Below are 14,504 nucleotides of genomic sequence, written 5' to 3' on the forward strand. Positions count from 1 at the left end.
ACCTTATATACCCAGTTTTGGTATTTTGGTATCCTCCACTCGCCTGACAATTGCTGACGTTAGATTTTTGTCTCATTCTGCCCTTTCAAAACTTTCATCTACTCCATTTGGGGTAATCAGCACTTTGTTGCATATTGCTGTCTGAGGGTATGTCTACACTACAGCGCTAGTTCGAATTAACTTAGTTCGAATTAGTTAATTCGAACTAAGCTAATTCGAACTAACGCGTCTAGAACTAAAAACTAGTTCGAATTAGCGTTTTGCTAATTCGAACTAGCGCGTCCACACTGATTGGATGCAGGGGGGCATTTAAGGGAAGCTGAAACCGGTTCTGGCAGGGCATCAGGTCAGTAGTTGCTTTGTGTGGCTGCTGTCTGAGGCTATCTGAGGCTCGAGCTTAAAGGGACCCCCCTGGACAGCCGGTTCTCAGCTTTTCCTGCTTGCTTGCCAACCTCGCCGAGGGACAGCAAAGCGTCGGTCTCTGTGCCCGTCTGTGTCGGTGCTTCCCTTCGGGGGGGGGGGGCCGCCGCAGGTGGCAACATGGAGCCACAGCTCGCCCTACACCTTCTGGTGCACTTTCTGGACTTGCTGCTGCAAGCCTGCCAGCAATGGCTCGAGGCTGCCTGGCACCACCTGGGGAACGTCAGCCCCCTGCCTCTCCGCCTGGCCACCCTGGGGGCCGTGGAGGAGCCGCGGCGGCGCCCCGGCACCGGCGTGCCCCGCCGCGTCTGGCGTCTGGACACCAGCAGCGACTGGTGGGACCGCATCGTCCTGGAGCGCTGGGAAGACCGACAGTGGACCCAGAACTTCAGGATGAGGAGGGACACCTTCCTGGAGCTCTGCGAGTGGCTCGACCCTGCCCTGCAAAGAAGGGACACTCGCATGAGACCCGCCATCCCCCTCCAGAAGCAGGTGGCCATCGCCCTCTGGAAGCTCTCCACGCCGGACAGCTACCGATCCATCGGGAACCATATCGGCGTGGGGAGATCCACCATCGGAGCGGTGCTCATGCAGGTAAGGCACTCGTCGGCCACCGAGCCGGGGGGGAGGGGGGCTGCGAGGAGGGGATGGGCCGCCCCAGGGACAAAGGGGGGGGGGGCGGGAGGAGGCGAAAGCACCCCGCACCGGAGGGGTCGGGCTGTCCCGGCCGTACTACACGCCGCCAGGGGGGTTGCTTCCGGCGCGGGGCACTGCCAGGACACGCACGCTCCCAGCCACCCGGGCGCCCCACTGATTGGCGCTTTGCTGTGTCTCTCTCCACAGGTGGTCAAGGCCATCAACCGGGTGCTGCTCCGCAGGGTGGTCCGCCTCGCCGACCCGGACACCGTCATCCGGGGATTCGGCGCCCTCGGCTTCCCCAACTGCGGGGGGGCCATCAACGGGACGCACATCCCCATCCGTGCCCCGGAACACCAGGCGTCCCATTACGTCAACCGCAAGGGGTACTTCTCCATCCTCCTGCAGGCCGTGTGTGACCACCGGGGACAGTTCACGGACATAAATGTGGGCTGGTCCGGCAAAGCACACGAGGCCCGGGTGTACCGCAACTCCTCCGTGTGCCGGCGGCTGCAGGACGGGACCTTCTTCCCCGACCGCCACATCAGGGTCGGGGACGTGGACATGCCCGTGTGCCTGGTGGGGGATGCCGCCTACCCACTGCAGCCCTGGCTCATGAAGCCCTACACGGGGCACCTCAATCCCTCCCACCAGGCCTTCAATGCCAGGCTGACCAGGGCCCGCATCGTGGTGGAGGGGGCCTTCGGGCGACTGAAAGCCCGCTTTCGATGCCTCCTCACCCATCTGGACCTGGCCGAGCACAACATCCCTCCCGTGGTGGCGGCATGTTGTGTGCTCCACAATTTGTGTGAGCGGAAGGGGGAGGCTTTCCTGCCAGCCTGGATGGCTGAGGCTGACCGCATGGCTGGGAAGCCCAGCGGGGGGCCATCCGGATCCGGGAAGCCCTGTGGGAGAGCTTCCAGGTGGAGGAGGAGGAGGACTGACCTCTCCCTGCATGCCCCACTGGGGCTTTCTTCCACCCTATCCCCCCCTTCCCCTTTCCCCTCCCTACCTACTGTCAAATAAAGACACCTGTTTTTCAAACAAAAACGTCTGTTTATTTCACAGAACTGGGGTGGGGGGAGGGAGGAATGAAGGTGGAAGAAGGGAGGGGGAAACCTGGGACGAGGGAGCTGGAAGGGGAGGGGAGGGAAGGGAAAGGAAAGCTCAGGGGTGGGAGTCCGGCTGCCTCTCCCGTCTCGCCACACTGCGGGTCCGGGGGCGTTGGTGGGGAATGGTTGTGGAGGGGGGGGCAGAGGGGACAGGGGGTGTGGAGGAAGCAGGAGCGGAAGCAGGAGCGAAAGCAGGAGGAGCAGGGGGAGCAAGAGGGGGAGCAGGGGGAGGAGGAAATGGAAAGCGGTCCAGCAGGCTCTGGAGGTGGCCTCGCAGGGCATGGCCCTGCTCCTCCAGGGCCTCCAGACTCCTCTGGCGCAGCCTGAGGTCCTCCTGGACCCAGTGGTCCTGGAGACGGAGCTGTCGGTCCAGGAACCGGAGGTGCCGCCTCTGGTAGTCCTCCTGGTTCCTGGCTGTCCTGCTTGCCCGGGCACGGGCGGCTGCTGCAGGCGGGGTGGTGCGTCCTGCAGGCCCAGGTGCTGCAGCTGTGGTGCAAGAAGACCAGCGGTCAATTTCCCCAGGGGCCCAGGTGTGTGAAACCCAGCTCCCCTCTGCAAGGCCAGGGCCCCTGCAGGATCCCCAGCTGCTGCTCCGTGGTGGGCAAGGCCCAGGCACACGGTCCCGGGGCTCCCTCTCGCCCCAGCCCCCCGTACACATAAGGGGAACACGAGGGTACTCACAGGTGGACGCCTCCCCGGCCTCTGACGATGCAGGGGAGCGGCTCTGTGGCGTGCCTCGCGGGTCCCGGGTCCTGGGCAGGCTGGCGGCAGGCTCCTGGCTCTCAGAGCCCTCTTCCTCCTCCTCTGTCTCCAGGAGGGGTCCCTCTGCCCCGGGGTCAATCACGTCCCGGGGGGCAGGGACGGCATGAGGCCCCAGGATGCGGTCCAGGGCATGGAAGTGGGGGCAGGCCTCCGGGTCAGCCCCTGGCAGGCAAGCCCGGGAGTAGGACTGCCGCAAGTCCTTTATTTTGCAGCGCACCTGCTCCCGGCTGCGCTGGTGGCCCCTGGCGGCCAGACTGGCAGCCATGCGTCCGTAGACGGCCGCGTTCCGGTGGCTAGTGCGGAGATCGTGGACATTGGAGGCTTCCCCCCAAACCTCGATGAGGTCCACGATCTCCGCACTTGACCAGGCGGGCGCCCGCCTTTTGCGCCCCCGGGCAGGCTCCCGGGAGCCGCCAGGCTGGTCCTGGGGAGCAGTGGAGGGCTGGGAGCCCTCGGATGGCTGGCTCATTCTGTGGCAGGTGCAGGCTGTGCAGGCACGGGTGCTGGCAGGCTTGCAACTGGCACAAAGTGAGTAGCCAGCCCGTGGCCCTTTAAGGGCTCCGGGGCCGGGAGGGGGGCAATAGAGTTTCCCTGGTGTTGGCCAGAGTGGCCACCAGGGAAACCTGGGAAGCCTTAGCCTCCCACTAGTTCGAACTAAAGGGCTACACAGCCCTTAGTTCGAACTAGCTAGTTCGAACTAGGCGTTAGTCCTCGTAAAATGAGGTTTACCTAGTTCGAACTAAGCGCTCCGTTAGTTCGAATTAAGTTCGAACTAACGGAACGCTAGTGTAGCGCCTAGGAAAGTTAGTTCGAACTAACGTCCGTTAGTTCGAACTAACTTTGTAGTATAGACATACCCAGAGTTAGTTAGTTCCCTAAAACTGGGGTTACTGTTGGTCATCCAATCAAATTTTGGTTTTTTATCTTACATCTCCTGTATCTCACAATGCTGCCTTTCCTTTACACTTACAATTAAACTGGTGCTCATTTGACATATTCTGGGTAGGCCTCAACACCTTCCTTTCACACTATGTTGCCCCCTAAAGGAGCAGAATTTCTCTTCTCCCACCCCACACCAAACCTGCTGGTGGTTGAAGCAGTCAACCAGAGAGGGAAGCAGCAGCCTACTCATACCATCCCATATGACAGGGATTGGAAGAGGCTGGACACACTGGGGAGAAAAGCATATTCCTCAGTGAGTCTTCAACTCAGAATAGCTAACTGTGTGTCATTACTGGCAAAATACACACATCACATCTTTGACCAGTTAAACAGCCTTTATTGAATCTTTACCAAACAATCAAAAGGAACAGTTTAAGGCCAATATCAAGGAGGGCATGCTAATATCAGGCATGGCCCTCCAGCTAGCATTTGATTCAGCGGCTACAGCAGCTAGATCTCTAGCCTCTGCTGTAGTGATGAGATGGGCCTCTTGGCTCCAACTCTCTGGCTTCCCGAGAGAGGTACAATCCACAGTGGAGGATTTACCCTTCGAGGCCACCAAGCTTTTCATAGAGTCCACAAATACTTCTCTACACACTTTGAAGGATTCCAGAATGACTCTAAAAACTCTAGGCATCCACGTACCTGTCATGAAAAGAAAGCAAGGCACGCCATTCACTTAAAGATACAGAACACAACTGTTCAACCAGCAACAACGGTACTATGACAATAGACGGGTCAAAACAGATGCAGACAATCCAACGATCAGTCATCGACTCAACCCTCAACATCTAGACACCAGTTTTGAAGTTCTGGTCAAGGATCTGACAACCCTGATGTTTCCGAGGCAGCAATCAGAACCATCCATAATATTTAGCAGCAGAATAGTCGCATTCTATCCAGCTTGGTCCTGCATGACCACCAACAGGTGGGTGTTGGAAATTGTGAAAACCAGCAACTGCATCCCATTTTTAGTTATCCCTCCATCGCACCCTTCCTGCCCGTCCCTCTTCAGGGACTCCTCTCACAAGCATGTGCTTGCACAAGAGGCAGAACACCTTCTAAAGCTGGGAGCCATAGAAGAGGTACCACAACATCACAGGGGCAGGGGTTTCTACTCCCATTACTTTCTCACCACCAAGAAGTCAGGCGGTTGGAGACTTATTCTGGACCTCCACAGTTTAAACCACTTCATCAGGTACCAACACTTCAAGATGGTGACCTTTGCCATGATTATCCCTGCCTTGTGAAAAGGAGCTTGGCTGTCTACCCTCAACCTCCAGGGCGCTTATTTTCATATATCAATGTACCCATCACACCGGAGATTCCTACGCTTCACAATACAAGACAGACACTTCCAGTACAGAGTGTTACCATTCAGACTCTCAACAGCACCAAGAGTATTCTCAAAGGTGCTGGCGGTAGTGGCCACACATCTGCTCAAGATGGGCATCACCATTTTCCCCTACTTAGATGACTGCCTAGGGCCGGGCTCTACACAACAGCACATGTCACAGGCAGTAGCAACAACAAGAACCCTTTTCAAGACGCTCAGTCTCCAAATAAACATACACTTACCCCGACTCAGACACTAGAGTTTATAGGGCACACCTAGATTGCACACAGGCCAGAGCCTCACTACCAATCCACAGGTGGACTGCACTGAAGGACCTTATAACAACAGCCCAGTGACATCAGCACGTCTCTGCCTTCAAATCCTGGGTCACATGGCAGCGGCCACTTTCATAGTACCCCACGCTCACCCGTGCATGAGGCTACTACAAGCATGGCTGCACTTGACCTCCTGCCTGTGAATTCACTCTCTGAACAAACAACTCTTCTTACCTACCAGAATAAAATCTTCTCTCACATGGTGGACCCTGCAGGGCAATGTATGTGTAGGTGTCCCTTTCCACCGCAGCCCCCGTCAGCCACTGTTACTACAGACACATCGCTGCTAGGCTGGGGAGCACACCTCAGCCACAGAGTAGTGCAGGTCCAATGGACTCAGGACAAGTCCAGGCACCACATCAGCCTACTAGAACTAAGGGTGGTACGAAAGGCATGGTTACACTCTCCCCCCGATATACAACAGAACAGTCCAAATCCTCATGGACAATGTTACCACAATGTATTACATTAACAGACAGGGAGGAGCAACATACTTGCTGACACTCTGACCAGGCAATTTCCATAGAACCACAAATGGGAACTAAACTGACCAATGCTGACCTACCTCTTCAAGAAGTGGGGGTTCCTGACAGTAGACCTATTAATCATATACGAGAATGCTTGCTGCCCACAGTACTGTTTCAGGACAGGCATAGGGCCCCACTCCCTGGGGGACACCTTCAGCATCCAATGGACAGCCACCCTAGCATATGCATTCCCTCCCTTCTCTCTAATACAAAGGGTGATCCTCAAGATCAGACAGGACAGGGCCAGAGTAATACCTGTGGTGTCCAACTGGCCCAGACAAACATGATACCCATACCTTCTACAAATGAACATCTGCTCACCACATCGATTTCTGACAGTACGCTCTTTACTTACACAGTGTAGGGGCCAGATAACCCATCTGATGGTCCACATGTTATATCTCCAGGCATGGATGATTATTGGCTAAACAATACGGAGAGGTCCTTCCCGGACTCGATACAGCTTGTCCTCGCAAACTCCAGGAGACCTACTACGAGGAAGACATACATGCAGAAATGGAAGCATTTCACAGTCTGGTGCGAGAGACACTCCTATGAACCCTCCCACGCAGTCTTCTCAAATTCTATAATACCTACTGGACCTACATAATACAGGTCTTTTCTTGGGTTCCATCAGCGCTCATCTTGCTTCTATATTAGCCCTTCATACAGGGATATTCTGTCTTCACACACTCCTCCGTAAAACACTTTATTAGGGGGCTACACAACGTATTTCCCCCACGTAAGGACCCAATTCCAGTATGGGACTTGAACCTCGTTCTAAAAGTTCTCATGGGCAAGCCATTCGAGCCCCGTGCCACGTGTTCATTGCTACATCAGTCCATGCAGGTGGCCTTCCTAGTAGCAATTACCTCTGCTAGACACGGGGAAATGGCAGCCTTAATGGCAGACCCCCCCCCCCCCCCCATACACAATATTCCACAAGGATAAAGTGGTACTTCGGACCCATCCCAAATTCCTCCGTCAGGAGGCACTCCCGTGACTGCCTCCCCCTCCCCCCCCCCGGTGCCTCAGTGCCCCTAATCGACTGTCTTCACTCGGTCCAACGCTGGGCTGCCTACAGTCTGTCTTGGGTGCTCATCACCGGCATTACCATCACCCTTCCCCGCTTCAGCCTTGCCCTTCTAGTCCCCGCTTATGGTGCAGCCACGGCACCCGTGATACGGCGACACGGGGTACCGCGAGAGGGAGAAGGGGGGGCCCGGACCCACCCTCGTTCACGGGCCCCAGCCCAGGGCCCTAAGGACCCAGATCCGTGAAGGATCCGGTCCGGTCAGTGGGGCGAGTCACCTAAATGCACTGACCTGCCAACCACACCGGGTTCTGCCCTGGGCTACTTCCCTTCCCCCGAAAAGCCCCTCCGCCACGGCGCCCACCTTCCCCTTTGTGGACAGGATTGCTGGTGGAGGCGCAACGGTTCCTGGCGATGCTGGGCTGTTTCCTCTCGGTCTTGGGGCTTCCGCGCCAGCTCGGGCTTTCCTCCCGGGCTTGGGCCTCCCTGGGTCTGGGCCGGTGTATAGGCAAAAAGTGAAACCTCTCTGTTTTTGTGACCGTCACAGTTTCTGTCATGCATACATGACATTCGGTACAACTGCTCAGGAATTGCTACCTTTGCTGGCTGGTTGCAAATTCAGAGGAACTGTGTTTTTTGGTGGAAAAATCTCTCAATTTGCTACCTCCTGGCTAACGGACTCAGGGGATGCTGGTGTTTTGCCTTGGGCGGGGTCCTTTTGCTCCTGGTCCATGGGTCACAAATTCAGAGGAACTGGGGTTTTTGGTCCTCAAAACATTTCCCTGAGAATTGTTCAAAACAGGAAATAGTTAGTGAATTTGAAAATAGGAAAATCAATCCATATAACAGTCAGTTCAATTAGAAAATATGAGATGAATATTGCATACATATAAGCAAGGTCAAACAATATTAACATGGCCTGATTGTCAAGCCACTGACAACACAGACATAAATTAAGTTAAGGCCCATGCACAATTCTCCAGAATTGATGTATAACCAAAAAAGGATGTATTCCATCAATGATGATCTAATGTTTTTTGAGAGTGATATTACCTAGAACCTTGGTTATAGTCATTGCTTGACAAATAATAGAAAACATGACTTGACAGACAGAAAAGGGACTTGCCACCACAAGAAAAAAAATGTCCTTAAAGCTAATAAATTCCGAGTAATGATAAGAACAGTATTTGCAAATACATTAGTAATAAAATATGCTCCGTTATCAATGCATGCATTATAGTCTTCAACTTTCTGCCCTATTTTTCTGTTTCCTCCCATTGCTCCAGAAGCTACCCTATAAAATGCTGCCTCCTAACCCCTAAAACTCATAGTTCATAAAGCAGATGAATGAACAATAAAACAGTTCTGTATGAATATTGGACAAGTAAACGTACCTTCCATAATGATGTGTGTAGTACAGGAAAGTTTTTGCGTGTTGAAAATATATGTGGAACAGATACTGTAGAAAATGTATTATGGATGTGAATTAAAAGAAATAAGTAGAACATATGGGGTGTGTCTAGACTACAGGGTTTTGTCGACAAAAGTGGACTTTTGTCAACAAAACTATACCTGCGTCCACACTGCCTTTGAGTTATGTCGACATATGTAAACCTCGTTCTACGAGGAATAATGCCTTTTATCGACAGAGTTCTGTCGATAGAAGGCATTATTGCATCTACACTGTCCTTTGCGTCCACACTGTTATGTCGACAAAGCGGCTTGCTTTGTCGACAGAACTGGATGTAGTCTAGACGCTCTTTGTTGACAGAAGCTTTGTCGACAGTATCTGTCGACAAAAATTCTGTTGACAAAACCCTGTAGTCTAGACATACCCATACATATGAGTATGACTTGATGCTCAATACTGCATTTAAAGAATCAGTTAACAAAAATGTTAATTGTCAAAAATAATATATTGTAACTAGATTATAGAGAAAATTGTATATCACTGTAATGGATGTGAGGTTCTGCACAAAATTGGTCCCTGTTACAGATATAGTACTGGGGTGAGCTTAGCAATTCTATCTATTCTACACAGCCATTAATTCGAACTAGTTAATTCGAACTAGGCGTTAGTCCTCATAGAATGAGGTTTACCTAGTTCGAATTAAGCGCTCCGCTAGTTCTAATTAAGTTCGAACTAGCGGATCGCGTGTGTAGCGCCTCTCTGAGTTAATTCGAATTAACGTCTCTTAGTTAGGGTACGTCTACACTACAAAGTTATTTCTAAGTCCTTCTTCACACTTAATTTTCCCAGAGAGAAGGTCAGTGTTCTTGTGCAAATACTCAAGACCAGATAAGAAAAGGGGCAAGATTTTCTGAAAGAGGGGATGATTTGGAGCAAAATATTGCCAATCTAGACACTGCTAAATTTTTTTGATTAGAACTGTGAAAAGCTCAAAGGAAAATAAAAATGCACTAGAAGGCACACAGTGGGATATCACAGTGTATGAGGAATGCAAGGGAAGTTATTTCTGTTCATCACAAGTCACAGGCCCCATCTCAGGACCTGGCTGTAGTGTGGACATGATGTGGCTCAGACACGTGCTCTGTCGCTGGAAAAATCCTCTCATGTTGCAGCTGTACTCTTGCCTGGGGGAATCTCAATACACTAGGACCACTGCCCAGTGTCCCCCTGAATGAAACTGGCTCCAGATGGTTCCAGCTCCACCCCATGACTCATCTCCAGTTTCACTGTTCCTTAGAAATGATTCTAATCTGCGTCTAGTTCACAGGGATGATTGTCTGGCCACCCTGGCTCTGGTTGTTGCAGCTTTGAATACAGCACAAGTCTGCTCTGTGGCCTGCTTCTGTGACTCTGCTACGAACACTGACATGCTTCCTGTGCTGATTTTGTGGCACCTGTCTCTCTGGCCCTGCTCAGATCCACAGCTCAGCTCTGAGAAATGCTCTGTGTAGGGTTCCCAGGTGTACAGTTTTGAACAGACAGGCAGTCAGTCCATTATTTTAACTTTCTATTTTCGAAAACAATTTATAAAGTATTATTGATTCAATAGCACTGTCTTCAGCATGTGATCAGGATGATGGAATGTCCATTGTGACGTAATGGGAAGTGTGCGCAGTATTGGTGAAAACATCTGGCAAGACTAGCTCTATGCTAAGCTGGGGCCAAATGTGTCTGAACAAGGGTAATCAAGCACACACAGAGGACAGGAAACTAAGGGCATCCTTGCTCCCTGATTAGCCTGACCACCCTGTTAATGTGGATAGCCTAGACGATTGGACTCTAACCGTTTTTCAAGGGGAGTGTCAGTATCAAGGCAATGATTTCAGATTCAACCCTCCACTTTCTGTTGGTGTTGTGAAATAGCCAAGCCAAACACCACAACTGAGTTTTATTAAGGGAAATACAATGGCACTGTGGCAGCAGGCACAGTAACACAGATGGGTCTGGAACCTCGCCTGTTATCAAGGCTTGGTATTGTGGACAGTGGACTGGTGAGGTGGTGGGAAGTGAAGGGGGGATGTGCAGTGGGGGAGATAGATCTATGGGTGTCAGTGCACTGTGAAGCGTGGGGGGTCTGAGGAGCACTGCAGTTGTGCTGGTGGGAATATGGGGGGAACTGAACAGTTAATGAATATTGGTGGGGGATTACAGGGGGCACAGGGCATAGCGGTCTGTGGGAGGGCAATAGGCATAGTGATTTGTGGGGGTCTCTGGGTGCTGTGGCATTGGGTCTAGGGGATTAGAGGGGTGCTAGGCAGGGTAGCACAGTGCGGCATGGGCCTGCCCACAATAAGAAGAAGCATGATGGCATCAGCTCAGTGCCAGGAGGGCTACTGTATGTCAGTTTGTAAGCAGTGCCCTTGTATGAGGCTGGGTGGAGCAGGGCTGTACCTGCGGTGATATAATAATAAGAAATTAGCAGTAGGGATATATTACCGACCACCTGACCAGGACAGCGATACTGACATAGAAATGCTGAGGGAGATTAGAGAGGCTACCAAAATAGAGCACTCTATAATAATGGGGGATTTTAATTACCCCCATATTGACTGGATACATGTCACCTCAGGAAGAGAAGCGGAGATAAAATTTCTCAATGGCTTAAATGACTGCTTCTTGGAGCAGCTAGTGCAGGAACCCACAAGGGGAGAGGCAATTCTCGATTTATTCCTGAGTGGAGCGCAGGATCAGGTCCAGGATATAACCGTTACAGGACCGCTTGGGAATAGTGACCATAATATAATAACATTCAACATTCCTGTGGTGGGAAGAACACCTCAGCAGTCCAGCACCCTGGCATTTAATTTCAAAAAGGGGAATTACACAAAAATGAGGAGGTTAGTTAAACAGAAATTAAAAGGCACAGTGACTAGAGCCAAATCCCTGAAAGCTGCATGGAAACTTTTTAAAGACACCATAATAGAGGCCCGACTTAAATGTATACCCCAAATTAAAAAACATAGCAAGAGACCTAAAAAAGAGTCACCGTGGCTTAACCACCATGTAAAAGAAGCAGTGAGGGACAAAAAGGTATCTTTTAAGAAGTGGAAGTCCAATCCTAGTGAGATAAATAGAAAGGAACATAAACACTGTCAAATCAAGTGTAAACATGTAATAAGAAAAGCAAAAAAAGATTTTGAGGAACAGCCAGCCAAAAACTCAAAAAGAAATAACAAAATGTTTTTTAAGTACATTAGAAGCAGGAAGCCTGCTAAAAAGCCTGTGGGTCCCCTAGATGATCGAGCTATAAAAGGAGCAATCAAGGACGATAAAGCCATTGCGGAGAAACTAAATGATTTCTTTGCTTCAGTCTTCACCGCTGAGGACATTGGGGAGATTCCTGAATCTGCACCGTCCTTTGTGGGTGATGAATCTGAGGAACTGTCCCGGATTGAAGTGTCATTAGAGGAGGTTTTGGAACAAATAGAAAAACTTAATGTTAACAAATCTCCGGGACCGGATGGCATTCATCCAAGGGTTCTAAAAGAACTTAAATGGGAAATTGCTGAGCTATGATCTGTGGTTTGTAACCTATCCTTTAAATCGGCTTCCGTACCTAATGACTGGAAGGTAGCCAACGTGACACCAATATTTTAAAAGGGCTCTAGAGGCGATCCTGGCAATTACAGACCGGTAAGTCTAACTTCAGTACCGGGCAAATTAGTCGAAACAATAGTAAAGAATAAAATTGTGAAGCATGTAGAAGAACATAATTTGTTGGACAAAAGTCAACATGGTTTCTGTAAAGGGAAATCCTGTCTTACTAATCTATTAGAGTTCTTTGAAGGGGTTAACAAACATGCGGACAAGGGGGATCCAGTAGATATAGTATACTTGGACTATAGTATACTTGTGTAAATTACATGGCCATGGGATAAGAGGGAAGGTCCTTTCTTGGATTGAGAACTGGTTAAAAGACAGGAAACAAAGGGTAGGAATAAATGGTAAATTTTCAGAATGGAGAGGGGTAACTAGTGGTGTCCCCCAAGGGTCATTCCTGGGACCAATCCTTTTCAACTTATTCATAAATGATCTGGAGAAAGGGGTAAGCAGTGAGGTGGTAAAGTTTGCAGATGATACCAAACTGTTTAGGATAGTCAAGACAGAAGCAGACTGTGAGGGACTCCAAGAAGATCTCACCAAACTGAGTGATTGGGCAACAAAATGGCAAATGAAATTTAATGTGGATAAGTGTAAAGTAATGCACATCGGGAAAAATAACCCCAACTATACGTACAGTATGATGGGGGCTAATTTGGCTATGACAAATCAGAAGAGAGACCTTGGAGTTATTGTGGACAGCTCTCTGAAAACTTCCACACAGTGTGCAGTGGCGGTCAAAAAGGCAAATAGGATGCTAGGAATTATTAGGAAAGGGATAGAAAATAAGAGACAGAATATCTTACTGCCCCTGTATAAAACTATGGTACGCCCACATCTTGAATACTGTGTACAGATGTGGTCTCCTCACCTCAAAAAAGATATTTTGGCCTTGGAAAGGGTTCAGAAAAGGGCAACTAAAATGATTAGGGGTTTGGAACGGGTCCCATTTGAGGAGAGGCTAAAGAGACTGGGACTTTTCAGTTTAGAAAAGAGGAGACTGAGGGGGGATATGATAGAGGTCTTTAAAATCATGAGTGGTGTGGAGAGGGCTGATAAAGAAAAGTTATTTATTAGTTCCCATAATAGAAGAACTAGAGGACACCAAATGAAATTAATGGGTAGCAGGTTTAAAACTAATACAAGGAAGTTCTTCTTCACACAGCGTGTAGTCAACCTGTGGAACTCCTTGCCAGAGGAGGCTGTGAAGGCTAGGACTATAATAGAGTTTAAAGAGAAGCTGGATAAATTCATGGAGGTTAGGTCCATAAAAGGCTATTAGCCAGGGGATAAAATGGTGTCCTTGGCCTCTGTTTGTCAGAGGCTGGAGAGGGGTGGCAGGAGACAAATTGCTTGATCATTGTCTTCGGTCCACCCTCTCTGGGGCACCTGGTGTTGGCCACTGTCGGTAGACAGGATACTGGGCGAGATGGACCTTTGGTCTGACCCAGTACGGCCGTTCTTATGTTCTTATGATATGACACATTGACCCTGGACAGACAGTCGCTATGAGGCAGTGGTCACCAACCAGTAGATAGGGATATACTGGTAGATCTTGTATCCTCTGTCAGGTGATCCTGACTGGTGTGGCCAAGAGGATATCAAGTGCCAGCACTTACATGCGCCTCCCCCCACTGCTGTGGATGTCCTGCACTTTGTCTTGCAGCTGATACCACGCCTGGGAGTCTGCTGCTTTGTGTGCACGGCAGAGGAGGAAAGAGAGGGGTGCTGATGTCAGGGTTCCCCATATACCATTCTGTATCCTTTCAACACAGGACCAGGGATGGAGTTTTAGGTAGTGTTACAGGGCAAGGCCATGGGTGAGCCTGCCTTAGGCACACTCCACCACCATCTAGGAGTCACCAGCAGTGCCCAAATGGAGCACACATCACTAACTCCTACCCCTTGCATTAACCCAGTCCTGTATCCAAGCCCTTATCCTAGCCCTGAGCACCCATGCATCCAAATACCCTGCCAAAGCCTGCACCTAGAACACCACAGTAAATGCATGCTCCAAGAGCTGATCAGAGCCCTTCTCACACTCCAGATCCCTTAAGCAAAGACCAGAGCATGCGCACCCAACAGTCTGTCCCAGGCTGATGAAAGAGACTGAGGATGGGCAAGAGAGGAAGGATAGAGGGTTCAGGATCTGGGACTTGGAGAAGGGGTAAGAAGGAAGTGGGAAAAGGGTATTTATATATAAGGTACATATTGGATTGCACTTTCAAAACGTTGGAGCCCCCTGCTCTGAGCTCTCTGACCCATGTCCCCATTGACTACGGGAGGAATCGCTAAAATTTCACTTGGCCATGTTGGCGAGGAGTCCTGTG

At 50.5% G+C, this 14,504-nt stretch overlaps 2 protein-coding genes across 2 annotated transcripts in view; one reads left to right on the forward strand and one right to left on the reverse strand.

Annotated features, from left to right (window-relative positions):
- Window positions 1–14,504, forward strand: part of LOC102450345 (autism susceptibility gene 2 protein homolog) — a 437,768-nt gene that overhangs the window by 90,490 nt on the left and 332,774 nt on the right. The gene's annotated exons all lie outside the window — the stretch shown is intronic.
- LOC142825132 (uncharacterized) lies at window positions 2,224–3,648 on the reverse strand. Its single transcript, XM_075916857.1, has 2 exons — window positions 2,850–3,648; window positions 2,224–2,654 (listed from the first exon to the last, which is right to left on the reverse strand). The coding sequence occupies exons 1-2, from the start codon at window positions 3,397–3,399 to the stop codon at window positions 2,224–2,226; spliced, it is 981 nt and encodes a 326-aa protein (XP_075772972.1). The 5' UTR covers window positions 3,400–3,648.

Source organism: Pelodiscus sinensis, unplaced genomic scaffold, assembly GCF_049634645.1.
Source record: "Pelodiscus sinensis isolate JC-2024 unplaced genomic scaffold, ASM4963464v1 ctg36, whole genome shotgun sequence".
Lineage (NCBI taxonomy): Eukaryota > Metazoa > Chordata > Testudines > Trionychidae > Pelodiscus > Pelodiscus sinensis.

What these genes read in the sequence shown, in the direction of transcription:
- LOC142825132 (XM_075916857.1), bottom strand. Translation starts at nt 3,399, where the DNA reads ATGAGCCAGCCATCCGAGGGCTCCCAGCCCTCCACTGCTCCCCAGGAC. An exon ending in GGCCGGGGAGGCGTCCACCT is followed by an intron (nt 2,655 to 2,849) that starts GTGAGTACCCTC and finishes CTTGCACCACAG; the next exon opens with CTGCAGCACCTGGGCCTGCA.